This window comes from Toxorhynchites rutilus, chromosome 3 (genome assembly GCF_029784135.1).
Source record: "Toxorhynchites rutilus septentrionalis strain SRP chromosome 3, ASM2978413v1, whole genome shotgun sequence".
Classification (NCBI taxonomy): domain Eukaryota; kingdom Metazoa; phylum Arthropoda; class Insecta; order Diptera; family Culicidae; genus Toxorhynchites; species Toxorhynchites rutilus.
Window position 1 is genome coordinate 302,182,856 of NC_073746.1, and position 25,086 is coordinate 302,207,941.

General features: G+C 38.4%; 1 protein-coding gene across 1 annotated transcript; it reads right to left on the minus strand.

The window, feature by feature from the left end:
* Positions 1–4,143: 4,143 nt before the first annotated feature.
* LOC129777899 (trypsin-1-like) lies at positions 4,144–19,938 on the minus strand. The gene is made up of 3 exons (XM_055784473.1): positions 19,784–19,938; positions 4,558–5,048; positions 4,144–4,501 (listed from the first exon to the last, which is right to left on the minus strand). Exons 1-3 carry the CDS (start codon positions 19,839–19,841, stop codon positions 4,214–4,216), a joined length of 837 nt encoding a protein of 278 aa, XP_055640448.1. The 5' UTR covers positions 19,842–19,938; the 3' UTR covers positions 4,144–4,213.
* Between the last annotated feature and the right edge of the window lie 5,148 nt (positions 19,939–25,086).

The window sequence follows — 25,086 nt, forward strand, 5'->3', positions numbered from 1 at the left end:
AATAAAAACCAAGCTGTCTGTTTCATTTTCACCCAAAAAAAGTTTATACGGCGAGAAAAATTGGAAAAGTAAAGAAATATTAGAGTAAGTGATTTTCCATATAGTGTACATATAGTATTAGTTGACCCAATTAAAATTCGTATTGTGTTGAATAAACACCCAGAAAGTGAAAATTATAAAAGGGAATTACCTTTTCCATTTCAAATATGTTTTCTCTGTATAAAAGTAACATGTTTCTGCTGATGAGGAAAATTGATAATTATGTTCGTTATTGGTAATTATCTTATATTACATTGGTGATTTTTTTTATATTTCATCCACACATAACACAGGAGACATCTCGTCTAGGATCACAGAGGGTGATTTTCATCATATCTTGTTCCACTTCGGTATTTTTTATCTGATACGCACCATCCAACTACTGTTTACCATCCTTCTGTCATCATCACTCGGTAAACACTGGTGGAGTGAACAAACAATACCCAACAACAAAACAAAACGGCCCTTTTCAGGGCCACCAAATCATTATCAAAGAGTTTAATGATGTGATTCATCAAACATATGAAAAATAAACAGATAGCCTAACGGAATCCTACGTCAACTATGCGGTCGTGTCTCGAGCACAACCCTCCTGTGACTTTTTCTTTTCATAAAAATCATTAAACAAGACTAATTATAAATTAAATATAGGCACATTTGAATAATTTTCTAGTTTTTTTTGTCATTAAATAATAATTGAAAGAATGTCCACGTGGCCAACAAAGGGAGGGGTATAGTCAGTTTCCACGCTTGTCCACGAAGGGGGAGAGAAGAGTCTAAAATCGTGTTTTTTCCTGTCTGTCCTCACAATATTTTGAAAGAAAGATCAACTATTTTGAATAAGACGAATTTCATGCCAACATCTCAGATAGTGAAACGTTGTGGGTGTAAGGACATGGGTCATTTAAGCAACTTCTCACACTTGAAATATTCGAAAAACAATTAGACTACTTTTTGGAAAAAGCCAAATTTTGTTTCTTATTTTTTTACAAAAATTTATAACTTATAAACTATGATACCTGCAAAATTCTTGTCAAAGGATGAAATGTAGGAAAGTGTTTTTGGAAAAAAACTTCGCTAGTTATTTTTAAAGTTGAAATTCATTTTTCTCAAAAATGATTTTTTTTTTCAATTTATACATTATATACATATATCAATAGCCCTTACAATTTCCAACAAGTCGTCCATACATCGGAAGATGGGCACTTTTACAGGGAAACAGTTTTTCTAAGAACCACCTTTTCATATTTTCTTTGAAAAAAAAATACAACTGATCCTAATTTTGTTTAAAGTAAAGATAGTGATATAGTGTATTCGACAAAGTTTTAGATCTTATTAAAATATGAACTTTTGTCGAAGTCAATTTTCTATCTGTTATAGTTTTTGGAATATAAGTCATTTTTGTATGAAAACTCCCGAAAATAATAATGTTTTGCTCGTAACATTTTTGTTTGTAAATTCTTGCGTTTGACATGTTTCTAAATAGAGAAAAGTTGTTTATATCTATTTTTCCAGAATTTGAAAAACATATGTTTTCGAGAAAAATTAATTTTAATTTTCAAAATATTTTTTTTTCAATCAAATTTTCTTCCAAAAAATTCTTTGATAATTTTTAATGAAAATCAAAATAATTTTCAAAATTACACCCTTTGACTTAAATTTTGTAGGTCTGATAGATTTTTTTGAAGGTTTTTTCTTTAAATTTTGAGTTTTATCTTATCAACTTTTTTCGAAAACTGTTAATTTAAAAACTAGAAGATCTACAAAAAGTTAGTCAGAGAATAAAATGTAGGAAATTACTTAGGTTTTCATTAAAAAATATCAAACAAATTTTTGAAAAAAAATTTAATTGGAAATAAAATATTTCGAAAATTAATTTTTCTCGAAAACATATGTTTTTAAAAATCTGAAAAAATAGATATAAATAGCTCTTTAAATTTACAACAAGTCACCCATACATCGGAAGATGGGCATATTCACATGGAAAAAGTTTATCGAACAACAACTTTTTAATTTTTTTTTGAAAAATAGTTTTCATGTTTAATTCGTAACATTTTTATGTTACGCAATTTACATGCTCTGTTAATTTTTCTCTATTTAGAAACATGTCAAGAACATGTCTTACGTGATAATTTGGGAAATTAAAAAAATACATTTTTGAGAAAAATGAATTGTAATTTTTAAAATAACTTTTTTGTCAGTGAAATTTTTTTCCAAAAAACATTTTCCTACATTTCAGCCTTTGACATGAATTTTGTAGGTATAACAGTTTTTTAGTTATAATTTTTTGTAAAAAATTAAGAAAAAAAATTGGCTTTTTCCAAAAAGTAGTCTAATTATTTTTCGAATATTTCAAGTATGCAAAGTTGCTTAAATCACCCACAACGTTTCACTGCTATCTGAGTTGTTGTTGCCAACGGCCAGTCGATTTGGCATGAAATTCGTCATTAGCACTATTAAAAATTCAGTCGTAATTCAAATTGGTCAACATGCATTCAATTCAATACAATTCTTTTGAATAATATTCAGTTCAAATAATAAACGACCAGGGTAACATGCCTCTAGGCACAGACCTATCTATTTTTTTCACCAATCGATTTAGACGCTTCTTAATAATCTTACAATTCCATTTAGCTTCTAATTTGCCATACATTTGCGGTTTGGTCACATACATGTCTTGTCAGCCCCTTGCCGATCGCAGTCCTACATTGAAATGACATTTTGGACATCCTTCACTATGTGTACAACATTTTAATAAAATCGAAGTGGGTTGGTACAGTGGATAGACTTCAACATCGAATTAACAATCGCGGCATGAATTGTGAGAACCCATGCTTTCGAACGACCGAACCAACCCCATTTCACGGTACGCTAGGGTTTTTGCGATGACAAGCTACGAATGTGATTCTCCTGCTCGCTAAATGAATGTGCTCTTTCCTGCACGCATTTCCCTCTCTCACTCGTTCAGCCACCACCACTGGGTACCCGGTACCTAAGAAATTATTCTCAAGAGGCCAATTATCCCCGCCGCTTTTTTTTGCCCAGCGGACCATGACCATTGGCAACAGCAAGCAGCGAGCGCAGGGGCCAATTTCGACATCAAAAGCTGGGTAGCGCAACCAGGATCACAGCACCCAAGGCGGATAATCACCTCCGATGGTGAGGCAGGGCCAGCAAGTAGCAGCCGCAGCAGCGATAAAGATGATGCGCGCAATCTGGCTTCTCTCTTTCTACCAAATCAACTCGAAAATAGCAGGAGCCAAGACAGCGGCGGCGGCAGTGGCAGAGTTCCTTGAACTCGCGCCAAGCGGCGAGCAGAAAGTCTTCCTCCGAATGCTGCTGCTTTGTTAAACGTCCCCGGTTTTCGAAGTTCAAGTAGAAGAGTTTCGCCGGTTTCGAAAGAACCGACCGGAAGTGAGTCGGTATGAGTGCGCGCGCGCGATATTTGCTCACATGTGTTATAGCACAACGTGGTGCGGTGGCCTTACGAAGTTTGTTGACCCTTGCTAGTAGTGTTGAACAGGTTGATTTTTTTGTGTTCGAGTTGTGTGTCTTTTGAGAAAGAGAGAAGTGAAATTCATCCAGATTGTAGCAGAGCCTCAGAAGTGCGGAGGGTTAAAGTGGTGCGATGAATGGTGCCGAATTTGGTCCAATTCCAACCCGTTTCTTTGGGCCCATTCGACTCGACTGCAGCACATTACAGTGGTCCGGTGACGGGACTCTTCTTGAAAATGGCGTTATCGGTGACAGCAGGGCATAACACCTAGAAGATGATGGCAGCAATTCGCCAAGTTTCAAATACATAATACTATTCCCGGAAGGTTCCCGTCGGAAGGTGCCGTGCCGCCGGTTGCTCACCGTGGGATGACTCATTTTCCAGCAAAATTGAAATCGAAACACCAAGAATGAAGAACGTTTAGCAGGTGTGTATGTGTAGTTTGGTCTTTCCTTGTCGGACGAATTTGTTTTCGAAGCAGACTTTGAGAAAGGGCGATTTATTCTTTCTGTTCTGTCTTGCCAGCTGCGTTGTGGTCTAGAAATGAACACAATTCGATTGGAACGGGAGAAATGAGTGTACCAAAACATTGGAAGCACACAATACAATGGAGTACCTATTTTAAATTTATTCGTTATACCATCGAATGGTTTCAATTAATAATAAAGTAACGCCGAGTTACAGCATGTTTGCCTTGATCCAATCGATGAAATTTGCAACAGCGGTGAACACCGCTGGCTTTTCTTCAATTCCGCACGGTATAGTGCCCCAGGAAGCCACGCCCACGAGTATCGGCTTGCCACGTTTTCCGTCGTACTTCATTAGCGGTCCACCGGAATCCCCCGAGCAAACACTTCGTGACCCATCTTGTGGTCCGGCACAAATGTTGGAAACAGCATCCGGATTGCCGTCATTGATCCAGTATCGGTAACACGTCGGGAAGTCCACTATCGGAAGAATGGCTTTCTGCAAAACGATTTTTTAAGGGTTCAATTCAACAACCAAGTTAGTCAGTCACGTACTCTTAGTTTTTCCGGATACATTGGTCTATCGGTAGTGGAAGTGGATCCCCACCCGGAAGCTACACAATCTCCGGTAAACTTCTCAAACGGTTTCGGCAGAGCAATCGCTGATATATTTTTACCCAGCTGAAACGACTCATCAACCTGGATCAACCCGATATCGTACGGACAAACTCCACCGCAGAACGCCCGATGAATGATGAATTTCCTCGCTCGTCTCCTCTGCTCTCCTTCCTCGTCCCGGGTGGTATCGTGCTCTCCCGCGACCACCTCGATCCAACCGTGCTTGGTGAACCGTACCCGGCAGTGGGCTGCCGTAATGACCCAGTTCCGATTCAGTATCGATCCACCACAGAAATGAATCGGCCGTCGGGTGACGTTTGGGCCCAGGTTCCACTGGAGTGATATTTGGTAAGGGAATTCGTGCGGATCGGCGTTCACACCGCCCACAATTTTGTCACCGGAGAGACCCTTACTTGATGCAGTGCATACTGGAAAAAGATAAACATTTTAAAATATTTTTCTAATTCTATTCGACCAGGATACTAATGGAATCGTGACTTGAAAAATAGATAGGCTTGTCGTTTTACTGAAAAAAAAAATTGGAAATAACATGGAATTACGTAAAGCTAAAATATGAGTCCATTCAAAGTTACAGCTGCTTCAACTTTTTAAGAAACCAATCGAAATGGCTCAACTAAAGCTTAGATAATGTAGGAATGGATCATGAATGCGTATATTTTACAAACATTTTTTTCTAATCGAAACACTTTCTATAGATGACGGATTTCGCTCCAACTCGTCTATGAGATTGGCATGACCCTCTCAGAACCTAATGAAACTTTATGGGTGTGCAGCTCTTACCTGATTAACACTAGAAAGACTGAAACTTTATATATACAGAAAGAATAAATAATATATAAAGAAATTGGTTTTAACTTAATTTCCAATAATTTTTATATTGTTTACAGTTATATGGCAAGTTATTAGTAAATATCAACAATGAAAAAAATATGTCACTTGGGAAGAAAATTATGTATTGTTATTTGTACATTTTTTTACAAAGTAGAGTGCAAATCTGTTTATGTGTAAATCTTCCGCAAGCATACTTTTGACATTTTTTGACGTAGAACTACGTCTTTCATTAAGGGTGCCAAATCAGAAAAACAAGTCACGTTTTTATGAAATAAAGTTTCGTTCTTTCTTTGTTTTTAAGAGGCTTAAAACTTTGAAGTTCATTCGCCTCTAAAATGAAATAAAGTTATCGCTAATAACTATTTATGCCGCGAACGGGTTTTGGCGATTTACATACTACACGAATCGGAAAAAAGTTTTGTTTAATATGTTATACATTAGAATCCCCTGGTTTGTAAATGGTTAAAATTCATGAAAACTTTAAGCGTTTCTATTTTCCCAAACATTTGTTCTGTCCATTTGTATGCTTTCCCAAATAGAGCTATCAATAACGAGCAACGGAGGGGAAATCGTAGGATTTAAAGTCTCCGTGAACAAAGGAAAAGTAGAAGAATTAAGGGGAATACTTGCCTAGAGTATAAACAGTGGATCTCGCTGAGGCAAACTTTCATTCAACATCGGACTGTTGAGCAATCCAGTTCACTTTCGCTGCGCTTTGATCTAAGATTGGACCCCACCAATGGTAATCCAACTTGGATATCGTCGATTGGTTTTTCTGTTCGTTTTTGGTTATTCGTATTGTGTGTTTTTCTTTCCGCGTCATAAATTGGATGTTTCGCGTAGTGTGTGATGAGCAAGAAGAAGAAGAAGGACATGTCGAGCCCTGCAAAAAACGAACGCATTGCCAGGGGCAATAAAATTTCGATGCAAGCGTCATCTAATGATGCACGCGATGTTGGTGCAGTGAAAAGCGCTCGCACTGAACCGAGCCTTCGCGAGTGTGACACCGCATCGAACAACAGTAGGCGATTTCGGCGCGTCGGTCGAAAACGTAAACGCCGTTACCCAGACAGCAACCAAAATCAAGCTCCCCCCGCTGGTGGCGAAGGTGGTCGCTCTTGACAAACTCATCAGCGAATTCGCATCGATGGGTGTTACAGCAGAGTACAAGCTGTGTGGCATAATTCAGTCTTTTTTCAAGCAGTTGTTTGTTTGTTTTCCGTCATCATAAGGGCTTCGTTCGTGTCTTTGAGAATACATCAATGCATTAAACTGACGTTATGGCGAATCAGGGGTAAAGGTTTTGCGCCAAAAAATTATTTGGGGAATACCAAACATCTTGAATTTCTCACTGGAATGTTATAAGTTATATGGTTTCGCGTGCCAGTCGTAAAACTGCCTTCAACTAGGATTGCATTTGCGCTAATATTGATCATAATGAAGCATTGCTACTGTTTTCGAGGTTGTTATTAACAAAAAGAGTTTATTTCGCTTGGTTAAGTCACCAAGAAAGTAGATGTCGTTCTGAAATTTTGTATGTAATTAGATTTCGCTTGCCAGTGGCAAAACTTCCTCCACTAAGGGTGACAGCTGCGCTTCTTTCGAGCATGAGAAAGTAATGCAACTTTTTTTGAGACCAGTAATATTAACAGAATCTTTTTTGACGTAGGACTACGTCTAACCGGAAGATATAGGGGGTGAAATGGAAATTTAGGCACTGAACAAGTAGGAAAAAATGCAAGATTTGGAACGCTTATAACTCGAGCATTTCTCAATAGATCGCAAAGGTTTTTGCATCAATTGATAGGAAATATATCTACGCATCTATCATAATGAATAACATTTCATTTTTCTTGAGATAAATAATTGGATAATTGTGAAATATCAAGCATTGTCAAAATGCACTATGTGCCCATTTTTGATTGGTCCATTTTGTGCTCCTCAAATCGTACCGACCAAAACGGGCAACCAGAGCAGCAGCGAAATAGAATGAAGCACGATTGGAAAGGAAAAAGAAAAAAAATGAACGAAACATTGGTCGCAGTCTCACACATGCGTAATTCTCGAGCCAGCCAGTCAGCTTAAAAATCCCCGCTCCGCTGCCGTAACGATCATTCTCATTCAAACCGTACACCACATCGGTTCGCATCACAACACATCAACAAACCAACCCTAGCAGCCATGTCTGGACATGGTAAAGGAGGAAAAGTGAAGGGAAAGGCAAAATCCCGCTCGAACCTTGATCTGGAGTTCCCGCTCGTGTTGATCTGGAGTTCCCCGCAAGGGTAGCTAGGCCGAGCGCGTTAGTACCAGTGCACCAGTCCACCTAGAAAAACCGCATTCAGAACAGAACACATTCAGTTCGGTGGACATCAAGACAACAACAGGCAGTTGCAGCGAGTGTCGAATGGCAAACGCAATCGCAAAACGGCAGCAGGTAGCAGAAGAACAAAGTTTATTCTTTGTGTTTGTGTTTGTTCTGCTTTGGTGGCATATCCAGAACAAGGCGGCATCGAGGGCGTTCGAAATGGTTTTTTTCAAAATCACGAGTACAAAGTTTTCTAAATTGGAACCATTCCATAAAACAAGGCGCTTTTCAGGACCATTAAACCTTCCAAAAAAGAGTTTAGGAAATACAGTTCAATGCTTTCTAAAACATTATCCAAAATAATAATAAAACACAAATTGATTTTTTCATAATTTGTTTGCCAGGATCTGATGAGTATGTGAATTTGGCATTTGTTCTGAGCTTATTGATAGTTGGGGAATTTCCTGATTATTTAATTTTCATTAATTAATTCTTAAATTGTTTCCAGATTGAAAGTACAGTAATTTACAATTAGTTCGACATTTAGCTAATTGGACGGACATGTAATGCGACTTATTTAGTTGGACATTTTTGTAAACATAGAGATCCAAATTATGACCCCACATTGAAAGTCGACACTGTACCACTGTCATCGCAAATGTTCAATTACAGGTTGAAATCGCCTCCAATACGACACTGAGTGGCGCTTCGGCACGTCGCATTGAATGTAATTTACTGTACAACATGTCACAAAGCTGGATAGAAAGAAATTTTCCAACTGTGAAAGCTGTGGCGAGTGGCAACAAATCGCTAAACAGGAAGGTTTAGCCGAACAAGATGGGGATATCGAGTGATAACAAAACAATAAACTCTTTAGATTGAAGATAATTTTGTGATCCTGAAAAGGACCCTTTTTAGCCTGCATGTGAATCCAACGAGCGAACAAATCGTAATGAATGTATTTTTCTGCCATCGCTCCCTTTTAACGCTCATTCGTTCGTCTCGTTGGACTCGCCCCTCTGGCTGAGTCTGCCGATTTGCCTCTATCCTGTGAGTGTGTACCGCTAGAGTATAAAACACGCGGACCCCAAAAAAAATTCTTATTTTCTTTCAAACCGTAAACCCGTGTGGTTGTACGGCATCGGCATCGTGGACGTAACAAAGGAGGACAAGTTAAGGGAAAGGCAAAGTCCCACTCGAACCGTGCAGGTCTCCAGATCCCTGTTGGTCGCATTCACTTATTGCTCCGCAAGGGTAACCAGGCCGAACGGATTGGTGCCGGAGCACCAGTATACCTAACAGCGATTATAGAGTTTCGGTCGTCGGAGTGCTCGAGTTGGCTTGCAAAGCTGCTCAGGACAATCAGAAAACCCGCATCAAGAACAGAGCAGCTTCGGTTCGGCGCTCATCAAGGCAACAATTAGTTTCAGTGAGTGGCAAAGTGTTTCTCCGGCACGTCGCATTAAATGTAATTTACTGAACAACATGTCACAAGCTGGATGGGAAGAAATTTTCCAACTGTGAAAGCTGTGGCGAGTGGCAAACGCAATAGCTAAACAGGAAGGTTTAACCGAACAAGATGGGAATATCGAGTGATAACAAAAACACAACACCAAAGGTTCTTTTCAGAACCATCAACATATGCATAAAAAGTAAACAGTTAACTAATCCATTTTTCAGGTAGATAGGTAGGTATTCACGTAGGAGAAGAAAATAAAACAATATATTTAACATATATATTTAACAAAAGCTGTCCCGTTTGTATAGTCCTACGTCACTCCGGTTATGTCCCCGACATTACCCACCCGTCTTTTTTTTTTTTTTGAGAATAGCACAAAATGATGAGAAGTGTTTATATTCCTAGTAGTTTCAAGCCACCAATGTATGTCTCTGTATGCATGCTATGGCGAACGCTTGTTTGGCGCTTGGTTTACGTTGTACGAACGATGCCTAGAGGTGCGATTCCTTTAAGGCAATACTATTTCAGAGATTATTCTACTAAGCAGATGTTTCTAAAATTTCACAGCATTATAGAATAACATCGGAAGGTATAAACAAGCACCTTATATAAAATAACAGCGTAGTTCTACGTCAATAATGCGGTCGTATCTTGGACACAACCTCCTATAATTTTTATCATTATCATTTGTATTTTTGTTTTATAGTTGCAGCAAAGTCGCATTTGACAAATTTTGCGTTTGTTAGAATGGTTTACATCTGATAATTTTGCAGTTGATCTTTGTGCGTCTTCATATTGAGATGATTTTTTCTGCTTTGTATTCGTTAAAAAACTGTTCTGCGAATTGAAACAAGAACTCTTTCCGGTTTATTTGGCATATACAGTGTAAACCTGCACCTGGCCTATGACGGAAATAATTGTTCATGAACTGTTCTATTTCTTCTTCTTCTTTTTGGCTTTAAGAGGGTTTAAACTTTTCAGTTCATTCGTCTCTAAACTGTTCTATTTTAGTCGATAGCAAGAATGACTATTTTCAATGAGCATGTCCCATATTTTCGAAACTGAGGAGAATTTATTTGTTTGTAGGCATCTACTTTTGTATTTATTTTGTCAAAGCGGATAAATCGTAGGATTTAGTCGAAATTTAAAAGCAGTCAAAATGACTTCTTTGGGCAATCTAGTGTTAAGCAACTTGGATTGTAATAATGTTCACACTCACATTTACATTCTCTACACACTCACATTTCACACACTCACATTTCACACTCAATTCCTAAAACTATCCTTACATCAAATAAGTATTTGTAATTTAACTTATTTTAATGTTAGTAGAAAGGGAACCGCTCGCGTAGGACGAAAAGGAGGGGAAAAGGATGTAAGAACAATCACACTCGAAGATCGATAGCTTTAAGGAAAACATATATTTGGAACATGTGATCAAGGTCTAACCGAGCCAACGAATCTCTCACTGGCACATTGGGCTGCCTTCCTCGGGCCCGAATGGAGTTTACTAAATTCGATCTGGCGACAAGATACAACTCACACGACCAAACAACGTGTTCGATGTCGTGGTAACCACGGCCACAAACGCAGAAATTGCTGTCGACAAGATTAAAACGAAAAAGTAGCGCGTTTTAACGAACAGTGATTGATCATGAGCCGGGAGAAGGTGCGAATAAAGTCCCGACTTAATTCCAGACTTTTTAACCAAGGTTTGAGGCAAACCTTAGGGATAATCGAGTGAAACCATCGGCCCAATTCATCTTCGTTCCACTTGCGTTGCCAGTTAGCGATGGTATTTCTACGGACTAAAGAGTAAAATTCATTGTTGAGGCCCTATAGTATAATTCCCTACCCCATAGCAATAAGGCAACAATTAATAATATTACCCTAAAGCTACAGCTATACACACAAAATAGCAAGAGAGAGAGAGAGATTAGGAAAAATACCGTGATCACCCGAACGATCGTGGTCAGTAGTCGATCTATATGACCACTGACCCCGAACCAAAAAAGTACAGTCGAAATACATTCCTCATTGCGATAACACGGTCGTCTTTCGTACAATAGAAAATTTCGTGATAATATCTCCCAATTCCAGAAGTACCAAAAGTAAGTGCTTGTCCGCGACTTTGGTGAAAAAGTGGGAAAGCAAAAGTACATTTACCCTCCCCCACCGGTGAGAGATCTACTGTGCGCTGTAGATAGCCAAATTCAGTTAAGTGCTACCATTTCACTGGCCCTTTTGGCAGCCGTTTTCGACGGCGAAGAAAAACCTTCGGTCCAGCATTTACGGCCAACTGGCTCGTACATTCATTGAAGGCGATTTGACGCTGATAAATGACGCCTTCAATCGCACCCACCTTTGCTAATGAGTCAAAGGTGATGACACAACAGTGTCTGGATAAAGCACTCAAAATTTCTCGTATTCTCTCAAGGAAGTACGGCGAGTGCTTCTTCGGCCTCACTGAACGGATAGCTTCGACAAAGCTAAGACTTTCCGTTACAATGTAATAGTGTTCAACAGGTCGTGAGGCGACGCTGTCCAGCGCCGAGTGTATCGCTGCCAATTCAGCAATATACACTGAGCAAGGATTCCGAAGACTGTGGGAGGTGCTAAAAAATTCGTTGAACACACCAAATCCTGTGGACTCATTCATAGAGGACTCATCAGTAAAGTACATATTATCACAATTGATACGCCCTTACTTTGCATTGGAGATCGTAGGAAAGATCCTCAATCCATGATAATCTGGAATTCCATGGATTTTCTCTTTCATGAACAGATCAAAATGTACAGAAGAATTGATGTAGTCAGGAAAACAAACACGGTTTGGAGTATGCGAAGAAGGAGTAACCTGCATGGATATGAATTCATGATATGAGCTCATGAATCCAGAATAAAAATTTAGCCCGATCAGCTGCTCAAAATTTCCGATCACCAATGGGTGTTTAAACTTACACCGGATGAGGAACCGAAGAGATAATAAATTGAAGCGATCTTTAAGTGGAAGTACGCCTGCCAAAATCTCGAGACTCATGGTATGCGTTGAAGGCATACATCCCAAAGCAATACGGAGACAAAGATACTAAATTCCCTCGAGTTAAATGGGATGTGTGTTTGGTGGCTGATTGAAAACAGAAACTGCCATACTCCATCACTGAGAGAATAGTTGTTCGATACAACATTATAAGATCTTCGGAATGGGCTCCCCACCAAGTGTGTTTCGAAATCGCGAATGGCTTGTTTATACCCAATGAATAGAATACGGGGGAGCTAAGATTGCAATTTTATCTCTATCCACATTGTCCGTAGAACGAATGCTGCAATTGCATTTCGAGCGACCAATTTACGCCTGTCTTATTAGCAGTGACATTTGAATATTGTACCTCACCATACATACTCGACCACAAGAACACGATAGGAAAATGTGTATTCTTTCAATTTACCTTAATTTAAATCATTTATAGGTTAGGGAACCGTAATGTAAATAATTTTTTTTTTGAAAAAAATTTAAAAAAAATATTTTGTTTTTAAATAAATTGAATATTAATTTAATTGTTGCAGCATCGGCACCATAAACACCATTCACAATTTCAGCGGCCTGGCTCACATTTTCGACTTTATAAAAGAAAAGATGTAAAATGTACCTAATTTTCTCTTTGCTGATCTCCAATGTTAACACCCTGTAACTCACAACTGAATGGAACAAACAAAAAACAGAAAAATATTTTTAAGTGTGAAATGTCACCTTTACAACGAGCCTTAACTTGAAATTGTATGATCGATATTACGCGAGATAGATCACTAAAGCAAGCTACAGAGAAAATATTGGATCACTTTTTCCCCAACCTAATATTAACGGTAAAACTATTTCATAGACAACCGTGACCAGTTTTCTGATTTGGTACCATTGCTGAAAGATGTAGTCTTATGTAATTAAAGGTAATGATTTCATGTTCATATTTTCATATCGATATTTTCGTTTATAATTAGTGAATATAATGTTTTTAGCACTAAAGATCAGATTAAATGTATTCAATAAATATTTAATCCACTAATATCACCCAACTTGTAATGTGTAGATATGTAAAGTGTTAAACCTCGTTATTCTTATCTCATGTTTCTTGAATGAGTTTTCTTGATGGTTACACATACAAAATGATAACAGGCCAGGCGGGCCAACCAAAAGATTCTGGTGGGCCGCAGTGTGGATATAGCTGCCTTAGAGCGATGTGTTTGGAGTTAGACGAAGAAAGTGCACATAGGGGAAGACGGGGTAAGACCGCCCCCCTAAGAAAACCAATTTTCATTTAAACGTCCTCCAGGATTTCCCCTATTTGTTGTACTTCATATCATTGAGTACCTAATAATCTACTACTAAAAAATGTATAACTGTTGATTGTATTACTTTTTATTGCGTTTTTTCATTAATTTTTGAAATGATATAAAATTGTTTTTTATTTCGCTGGCGGGGTAAGAAGGACCACCAGCGGTGTAAAACGGACCGTGACGGGGTAAGACGGAGCGATGCTATTTTCAAACAGTTTAGTCTAGTAAAAATAACAGGAACAGTGTTATCTAAGGTACTAAATGTTTAGGGTTGTTCATAAACTACACACAAACTTCTGAAATATTCGGGAAGAATTTACCAAATTATCGGAATCTATGAGGACGATTATTCGACGACTTCCTTATGTACTTACGGGGCTAAAAGATGGTATTTTTATTTGATATGAAAATCATTCAATATCACGACGTATGGAGCTTATACCCCTTCGAAAGTGGACCGTCTTCCCCCCAGAGCACCTTTTGCATTATTTTGCACTTTTCACGCATTTTATATTACATTTTACATACCTTTTAACGCTGAATGAACCGGAACAGTCTACTGCAGGATTGGGACACTGATAATTAACTGAATACACAGTTTTTGCTGGGAAAATCCTTATTTTGGCTGCCCTGAAAATAAGATCGCTTGCAACCGCAATGAACGAAAACATTGTTTTGTTTACAATTTTGATATTTCGTGCGCTCAAGTGTTGCCAAGTATTTCGAAACGACAAAAATAGGGTAATCATGCTTCTTGCGTAACATATTTGCCAAAAAACTGAGGATGTCTTATAAAACTAGAAGTGGCTCGTCTTACCCCACCGGGCGGTCTTACCCCGTCTTCTCCTACAAATGTCCACGCAAACATCAACGGTCAACGGTCAAAGTCAACATACAGACATGAAGGATCTTGTGAAGAAACGCGCATGTGCACACACAAACGCAAATACATAGAGTTAATCAAAAGTGGCTGATTGCAAAATCAAATGTGTTCCCCCGGTAATGAACGCGGCTCGATTCGCCAGTCTTGTACGAGCCATGGATGGTAAGTGCCGGAGTGACTGTGTTAAATAATTACTGTAGGTCGGTTTGAGACCACCTTATGGAGGACCACCTCACCTTTTTCCAAATAACGGCATGCCATGCACTAAATAGAACAGGTAGATTTAATTTATATAGCTTACTAGCTGACCCGGAAAACGTTGTTCTGCCATAAAAAATATTTCTAGTGAATATGTCGGTTGTTCAATAAAAATAACTAATGTATTGTAAGTGTGTTTAAATTTCTTAAACATTCGAACGAAATTCATACGTGTATCGTTCGTGAATCTTGTGTTCATACTTGTGTTTGACACACCGAGGAATAGAGCGCCAAGTCGATGACAACCGGCAAAAATTAAAAAAAAACACAAATCAATTTTTATATTCTTTTCCCGATGTATTTCATTGACGAATCTGACATGTTTGTTCTCTTGAATGTTAAATGTGAAGTGAAAAATGAATATATTTTCGTCGTAAAGCAGACAAATTAAATGAAGGAAATCAATATAGATGTCGTTGTTGCGAATGTATATCAGCCCTTCATCGAAACTCAACATTAATAGCATTGAATGTTTTGCTCAGCTGGGGCGAGTATGGCACTGCCGAAGATTTTCAATGTCAATGTCTGCGTTGTTAATTTTTTATGAATGATCTCCGGCATTATCAGCGTTCATTCGTTGATATTTTGGAAATCCATTTTAAGTGAAATTTTACTCGATGTTGTTTAAATACTTAGAAAACATAGTCCTGACCCTAACTTAACTATTTTTCAATCTCCATGCATTTTATTCATAATATTTTGAATAATTATCAGAGACAATTTTCGTTCAAGATATCTCTCTACCTGCAGAGAATGTGTTATTTTGTTACACAGAACACACAAGAGAGATTCATATTTCATTTAAAAATTTTGTTTTAAAAGCGTATTTATTTCACTCGAAAATTCATAACAATTTACGCTTCACAGAAATGGAACACGAAGCTCAATGACGTCTATACGCATGAAGACCGACCATGAAGATGACATGTGCACAACCCGTTGAAGTCGAACGGATGACAGAATGCGATATTGCAATCGATTCGGGTGATTTTGCTTCGATCGAATTTCAGAATACGGGTGAGTAGACGATCGATAGACGCATCTGGAATGAGGAAATTACACTATCGATTCCCTCAAGGCGTATTTTGTCGACTAACCAAATTAAAAATATGCATATGAGATAATACTCGCTTTTACCATTCAGACGAATACATCCAGCAAGCTGTGAAACCGAATACATGTAACGTTGTAATGAAGTTCATTCTACATTTCCTCAATTTTTTGTTTTGTTCGAACACACGTGTTGTAATATCATGACAATGCATGTGTTTAGGCCTGGCAATAGCGAAGGCTGCGTCGGCATTGCTCATGATAGCGTCTCGCAAGTGAGAGTATTTTTCCTCACACCGCTTCTGATTGTCTAGAATCGCAGTCGTTCGCCCTCTTCCTCTCTATATCGTTCGCAAGCCATTCTGCGTTGAGATGGGGAACGTTAGGAACATTGCCACCATTGAAGAAGAAGAGGGAGAGCGTCGTTTGAACGGTGGGTGTCAACAATTTCTCGCGTCGCTATGCAGTCGTCTACCATGACTTCAACAATGTAATCAACAACATACGCATTGAATGTATACACGTGTTATCCAGTCGGCGTTTTATTAGAATTGATGGCAATAACATGATTGTCACCAGTCTTCCATGTTTCACAAAAACACTGCGTCCGGAATAAACATGTCCACGCTGCTGTTCACAGTTTTGTGTTTGAGTACAAACATGATTTTTCGTACCTATGTTAGAAAATGTGACATGTTTGTATTCGTGGTATGTTTGGACATACGATGTTTCACATGGTGTTCGAACATGGTGTACAGTTTCTCTTGCATTTTCACCCCAAGCACCGGCAGTGCGTAGAGTAGAAGAAGCGAATCGGACACCACACCACCACCACGCAACGCGTGGTGTGTTGGTATGTTGACATGGAAAAAATGCTTTCCTTTCATGACAATAGGTGCTTCATCAAAAATATTGGGCAAATAAAATAAACCTCTTTTTCTGTTCTGAACAAAATAAACATCGATTGATATGAGAGTTTTTCACATTTGATATCATTATTTCGTGCACGCATCAATTTATATATTGAATTCATGTAACATTCGCTATTATTAGCTATTTGAACAAGTACTAAAATTGAATTATTCAGCAGTGACATGTTAGGCGTGACGCTAACCACTCGACCACGGGAGCAACAATTTTGGCTGGATCTTTGAATACAAATGGCCAATACTGCTTGTTCGCGACGATCGCGACCCGAGCTATAAAACGAGCGGAGAAGAGAAGAAAGGATGATGCAATCGCATGCACACATAGCATATGTAGTGCAGTGTAAATGTAGCTTTTAGTTTTTTTTCCTTCATTCAGTTTGTGATAACATCGAGAAATTAATGGTGTGTTTTAGCCGCTGAAATTTCTCTGCTGGTTCTGCTGTGTGCCGCTGAAGGTTGCATCTAAAACTAATTTTTGGGTATTTATGTTTTTGGTCAGCATTTGTACGACGTCGCCCGCTATGCAGTCGTCTCCCCAGACTTTAATTGCCAACATGCACGCAAAAAAAATAGAAAGCTTCTTTCTATTCAGAGAATGTTTTCTTTGAACGAAACCAAGAATTATTTAATCAGACTTGCAAAATGTGCATGAACGATCTATAAACTTTTACTTAGTCGCGGCAATACATACACACACTCTTTACAGATACACGGGCCGAAGGTTGTGCAGTCCACTGATGATTCAACAAGAGCCAAAGGTTGTACCGCTCATGACAACTCTACACGAGCTGATGATTGCGCCGGCTAGTGATCATTCTATCCTGGATTCCTCGAGTCGAAAAAGACGCACCACGCTAGATATGGGGTGCAGACTAGGGGGTCGTTGTTGATTAACGGTCAGCTGCATCCCAATAGGAAGCATCCCATGTCGGGCACACGTACAGAGCATCGAAGACTGCAACATCCCAATTATGAGAACACTTGTAATACTAACCTCGAGCCAACCGCGAGTAATCGGTTACATATTACTAACATAGTTGTAAGCAAACATTGTCAAAATATTGAACTCCCGGCCCCGTTAGGCTGACGCCATATGAGCCTTAATAAAAATATATATTTTGGTGCATGAACTTATAGCCTCTAAGTTCGTGCAATTTTTGAAATGCGAACTAAATTTCAAGTTCGTTTCTGTGAAAAAGTATTCTACGAAGAAATGTTTTGGGATGAATAATTTCTTTCCGTGTATGAAAAGAAACGAAACGAAAGCAATGAATACTGCGACATCGGGTGATATGTTTGTACATGATGTTTTTGAATTATAAACTTAGTGTTTGTTTTCACATGTCTATGTTTGTGTATCATTGTTCGTGTTGGGGATAGACACTCAACACTAGTGAGAATCATGTTCGAATTCAAACAAAAACATGGAATTTTCACATCGCGTGGACATGTGTAAGTGTTTTTCGGAAGACTGATTATCACCTTGCAAACCGAGCATGTATGCTGTGAAGAATTTCAATAATTCATTATGTTCATTATTAAAAAGTTTTCCAGCTCGCTGGCAATACGCATCGTTTTAGCCGAAGTGAGGTTATTGGCGCATGTGAGGATGAATGTTCGATGAAGTGAGCTTAGCCATCTGTCATTTAACAACGTAAATAAATTAGTAATTTTTGAAAAACAAACGACGGATCGCTTACATTTATATTATACCAAAATACTGAAACCCCGATTAAAATAAGAAGATTGGGGTGTACCTTTGAGGTGAGGATGTACTTTGGTGCCAAATTTAAGAAAAAAATGGAAATAAAAATATATAATCTATATTTTCCTGCATAGGGTCACCCTAATCGGTGTTAAACATATGGTAATCGGTACCCTAGCGGTATCACATATAGTTTACGTTCTATTCTCATGCCTGCCAAGTTTTTCGTGTATAATTTTATGAAAATCGGTCGAGCCGTTTCGGTGGAATTCGTCCACGAACATCGTGACACGAGATTTTTATATACATATTTGATGAAGAGACTATAAGTTGCTTTTTTTTTTGTAGTTTTCCGCAATCTTAAAGAACATTGAAATATTTTTCCATATAGACCAAACATATTTTTTCTCTCATTTTGAAGCAAGCAAGCAAGACTCAAAATTACGCTAAAACGCTAGAAAGAAGGGAGCAGAGAAAAAAATCACCAAGCATTTTCCAAATAAATATGTTTTAATCCACAAAATTTATCAGGCCTTTTTTTACCGATAATATTCATCGACTGGCCAGATTATTTCATTGGAAATACGCAAGATCATGCTTTTAGGTTAAAAAACAACAAAATTGCGTTTTCCCAACAGCATGGTGTTGGTGATTACGTCGCCTATTCAAACATGGACAGTGCAGATGATATGGTACAACTTATTTTCGTTGATTTGAGTTCTTTCCCATGACGTGTTAACGTTTGGACACAGCTGCTTCAAAAACTTCTAACTCGTTTCCAAGTTCTTCTAACGTTCCACATTAGATTTATAAGGCTATTACTTCATCACCATCGAACTTTCCCGGCTGTCCTCAACGTGGTTTGTCGTTGACATGAAATCATTACTAATTAATTGTATATAGCACTCTTTACATGTTTTATGCGATGAAGCCTGATCATCCAATAAGTAACCGAAACGTTTAACGATTACTTGATTGCTACACTTTATTGTATTGATTTTTTTCACAACAAAAAAAAATGTATATGTACGACAAACCTAATAAATTCGGGAACTGATTTTACATTCTAACTACGAGATCTGCTCGTAGTAAACATTTGCAGGCGGAATCTCATTTGAGGTTCTTCTAGGATAATGTTATCATTCTGCTTCGTACGCGAAGTTATCCAGAAAAATGTAATGAATGTACTGAAATCATTGATCCTATTTGACGGGATATACATAACATTCACAAAGATTTTCGATTTCTGAATGATACTTCTATCATGAGAAAAGTTGAACAATTTGAAGATGCAATCCACAGACTGGCATCAATTTGTTAACGTTGTATGAGGTCGGTTTGGTTGAGAGGGCTCACTGAGATATGATGTATTGCACATAATTCTTACCACCGAAATGAACACAACTGGCAAACCACACCACGGCTATCCACAAAATCGATCCCATTGCACAAACAAACAAAAAGCGCACTACTCTAGTTTGCAGACGCAACTATTAACCAAGAGGAACCGTTTCTGCAGAACTGCACCGTTAGGCTCGAAACAGGTCCTATTTATAACCCAAAGCTATCCTAGATCACGGATAAAACCTATCATTGCATTGCACGCAAACAATTATCAATCGATGCTTTGCGCCAACAGGTCCGATGTCCAACGACATATCCAATTGCAGTCCGACATCGGGGATGCATCAGCCCGATGGAACCCACACCGATCGAGCCAACCCAAATCTCACTATTTCACTCTCCGCCCGTGAATAGGCTGCAATGAAATTCTCGTGCGGCGGGAGAAAATCGCGAGGAAAATTTTGCCATCGAACTAGGAAGGAAAACTCGCCTGCCAAGGAACACCTCCATCCCGGGTATGCCACTTTGGCAGGGGCGTGAGATGCGAAACCGCACCGGACCACGGTTGTTGGCGCCACGGTCAACGCGCGGTCGAATTGGAATCCGGTTGAACTACTTCCTGCCAGCCATGGTCTACTGCTACCAAGGAACGACTAACAAAATCTCGAACCAAACAACGACGATGCGTGTGATCCCCTCGGGCCAAAAGGCCCACTGCTGGGGCAACTAGCGTATCAACGGATGACAAAAAAAAAACAACAAAAATGATTAAAAAAAATACCGCTCTATCAACGCTATGTGGGCATTTGGCGGATTGGCGGACACGAAAAATCCGTAGTAAACACATCGTGTAGTAATTACGCTGTTTCAGTTTTCTACATTTTCTTCAAAAATTTCATCGTGCTTCACAGGAACGGATGACTCGAGGAGGGAAGAAAAATGCGCATCACAACAAAACGGTCAAAGCGGAACGAACGGGACCCAAGCGCGCGCTGCTGATGAGCGCAGGTGCACCGTTTGGCCACCCGTGGTAGCCAATTGGGTGCTGCATGGCGAAGAAACGGAACGCGCTTCCGAGCGCACGTGAAACGCTCGCGAAAGTGTGGGTCCGCTAGAAGTGCAGACTTGGCCGAGAGCGAAACTTTGTTGAATCGTGACGAAATTTTCTTTTGACTTGCAAGTTGCAGTTGCACTTTTAAACCATGTTACCATGTGATCTTGGCGTGAAAAACAATTCAAATAGAAGTGCCGCCCGGAGGATTTGTCTGTGAGAAGATTATCGTTCTTTTCGCGTTAGCAAACAACCAAACCAGACGCTGAATCATAACACGTGAATAAGACACGCATTGAAAATTGTACAGCAAGGTTCTCACGAGGTACCAATTGAATCGTTTGTTTGAGAAACCCCATAAGCATGACGCTAGAAAACGACAAAAAACTGTTCTTCTCAAAATTTTGACCTGGTCCTCAAATTTGTTGGTATGAGGCTCGACCCAAAACATATCATTTAGTACCACAACTTCATCAATATAACAGGTTAAGCTCAGAATATAACGCTTCAAAGTTGGTGGACTTAGGAGGTTTCTCAAACAAACGAGAAATCAGCGATGTATTTAGCGGTTTCGAAGTGATTCAATTCAATTTTATGTACTTTGAATGTTCGTAATGTTCATACCAAGTAAGAATAGGGCTGTTTATAAATTATGTTCTGCATTGAAGGAGGTAGGCGAAGGGGTGGAGGGCGTTGGAGAAGTTTTGTTTGTTGTACTCTTAATGCATAAAGAATGCAAATATGTATACGTTGTGGAGAAAGATAGAGAATATTTTGAAATACTTTTTGCGTTACCTAATACAGTCATACCTCGATATAAGGCATCCTCGATTTAAAGCAACCTCGATATAACGTAACTTTTTAAGACATAAAAATAAACAATACAGAGATAGTTTTTGAAGTATAAATTATTTCGAATAAATGTTCCTAGTAAGTTTTCAAACCAATGAATACCGTAAAATGGGGTAGTATTGGTAGTTTTCCTTTTGGATATCAATTTTATTTTTTGATAAAAAGGAGCTTGTGGAAAAGCAATCTACGGATTGTTTTGTACATTGCTTTTGAAAATTTGTCCATGACAATTTCCCTGATGAAATACGCATGCCTTCAACCTGATATTCTTGGGCGGTCTTTCCGCATGGTATATTTATGGAATTTTTTGAACTTTTAGCATAACTTTGAACATGTTTCAAGAACAAATTTCAGTGAAATTTCCATTTGGAGATAAAGTAAGTCTAACATATAGATGAAACGGATAACCGGCCCATCCGGCCAATATTTACTATGCGGCTGGATATCGGATACTGGAAAAAACCACAATTTCTCATAACATAAATAACGGACGGTACCAGTGGTTATGTGGTTTGCGTAACAACCTCACAATCGGAACGCCCTGGGTTCCCAGCTGGCGTCGTTGAGATTTTCTGAGGTGAAAAATCTCTGGTTACGTCTTCCTTCGGAAGGGAAGTAGATGAAGTTAGTTTGGCTCATGAGTTGTTGAGTCTGATAGGTAGGAATAGGTCGCCTCCCTGATGTCGGTGATTGGCACTGAAGTGGCGGAAATAGGCCGACAAAAAAAGAAGATAAAAAACAGCATAGATCATAACAAAATAACACATTAGCTAGCTAACATAGCATAGCAAAACCATTTATCCATAATTAAATACTAGGTTTGATGACTGAAATGCCAGATTAAATTAATATTTACTCAAAATATTAATTCATGAACAGTACTCAAAATTACCCAGTGGTTATTATTATGATGAATAAATAATAAATTTTCGGAAGTTGATGATGACAACCAATTACGCTTTGCTTCTTAAACCAGGCTAACTTCAGAGAACAGTCTTCGCTGTAATACTACTGCAAGAAGCTAAAAAATAAACTCTAGCAATCCTTGCCCTCGATTGACTGCTTAGATTTTAATGACCACCAAATTTAGAATCGATCGCAAACGTCATTCATATTTCGTCGATTTCGTTAGCAACGGTATTTTTTCCTGAACGCGACTCTTATTTTCATTTGCCACTTCGTTGAAACAGTCCTAAAAGGTGTGTCGTGAGTTTCGTGTATAAGGTTTGATTCAGTTTCGACTCTTTTGTTTTATTTACAGGTCTTGAAGACGACGATGAGCTGTTACTCTCAGAAGATTCGTCGCAAGATATTTTATGTACTCCAATAACATTTGCCAGCAAGGCTGTTTACGTTTCAAGAACTCCTAAATAGTCTGACTTGATCCTCGGGTCTTATAAGATTGCAGTTAAGTGATTCTGATCCTTTCTTCAGTAGTTGAATCATTATCAGAAAAAAAACCCTGTTGAAGATTACTTGTAGAAAACTTGAATATCTATTAAAGGATATTCACGGAAACGGGAAATTTATTCATAGTTCATTATTTTTATGTAAAAATGTGTTTATTTCTTCTAAAATGTAATCCTTTATTCGCTCCATGCTCGAATGCAGTGTCATCTAGTTTCGTATTCACAAATGAAAAAAGCTGAATATCCGATTGCCGGATATCGGGAAGGTCATTCCTGTGAAACCGCATTGAATTTGGTGTTAGCAAAATGGAAAGAGAAATTAGAATCTAAAGATACCATCATTGCTGTTTTCTTGGATCTAAAACGCGCTACAAATCAATCATCTCTCCCCATTTAGACTTTTGTTCTTCCATTCTATTTTTAGCCAAAGACACACAAATATCCAGGTTACAGCGCTTGCAGAATAAAATAATGCGTTATCCGTGAAGCAAAGAATTGTTTATTTAACTATGGTGTTCATTTTTAAAGTAGTTAACGGTTTGCTGCCTCGATATTTGAGTGATTGAGTTGAAAGAGGAAGTGATTTTCATAGATACGAGGGTCACTATTTATATTTCGGGAATAGGAACAAAAACAAATAGTTAAGCTGCGAATATATTTTTATTGTTTTTCAAAGTACTCGCCACGATGATCGATACACTTTTGCATGCGCTTAAACCAATTTTCAAAGCATTTATTCCAATCGACACGAGCCTTTTTTTTTGAGCGATTGTCAAATTATGTGGGATCCAACGTGAACATAATTTTCGCACAACTAAGTAAGTGTTCATGTAAAATCGCATATATGCTGGTGGAACTAATGCTTAGGGATGCCTCAATCTCACAATAGGTTACATGACGATCTTGCTTAATCATTTCGTGCACAGCATCGATGTTTTCTGGCACTACAGTTGATTTTGGACGATCTTCACGAAACTCGTCGGACAGCGAAGTACGACCACGATTGAATTCGCTATACCAGCGATACACAGTGGTTTTTGATGGAGCTTCATCGCCAAAAGTCAAATTAAGTTGATTGACGCACTCTTGTTGTGATAATCCACGTCGAAAGTCGTAAAAAATCATCGCACTAAAATGTTCACGATTCAGTTCCATTTTTTTGCCGAGACCAAACTTTCAACTAAATATAAAATAAACAAATAGCGTCCGTATGACAAAATGTTCTGAGTACGTATATCGTCAAAAATGTCAAACTTTACGATGGAACCGTCAGATGGACTCACATGACATCAGTGTTGCCAATTCCCGAAATATAAATAGTGACCCTCGTATAACACTAGAAACGCGAATGAATTAAGAACACCTCATTTCTTGTCATGTGCTTCACAGAATTCGTTGTATTTCAAAGGAATAAATGTTTTCAACTCGATGCCAAGACATATTAAATGCGCAACAACACTTACAGAATTCAAGAGGCACTGTATTTCACACATTAAAGCTGTATTTTCTTAACAGCCGAATAATGTTTTTTCTAATTTTTTACGAATAATAGTAACTGACGAAGTTTTATACGAACGGATAACTTTGTGTGGACAGTTTATTGTAGATTTTATTTATTTATACTTTTTTAATGAATACTTTATCTGACGAAGTTTTTTTAACGGATTATATGTGGAATTTATTTTTTTTTCAATATTATTTGTTTTTTAATTTGTATTTATCAGTATTATGTCTGTCATGATCATGGTGATGATGGACTATTTTTATTTTTCATTTGTTTGTTTTCTTTTGTATTAGTTTAAAAAAAATAAAAGTAGTCTACATAAGTTTGAGCCTCGCGCGCGTCTCACAGATATGAGGGATATAAAATAAAAGTTTTTGTGAGAGCCGGTCTAGGATTTTTCCGTAATGGAAAATTTTCTCGACTTCTCTGGATGGGGATAGTCATTGTATATCCAAAACTAGGCTGGCGGTTGGACTCGTGCTCTGGTGGACCAATTAGCTGCAAGGGCCTCGTCGGGACCGTATTGAGAC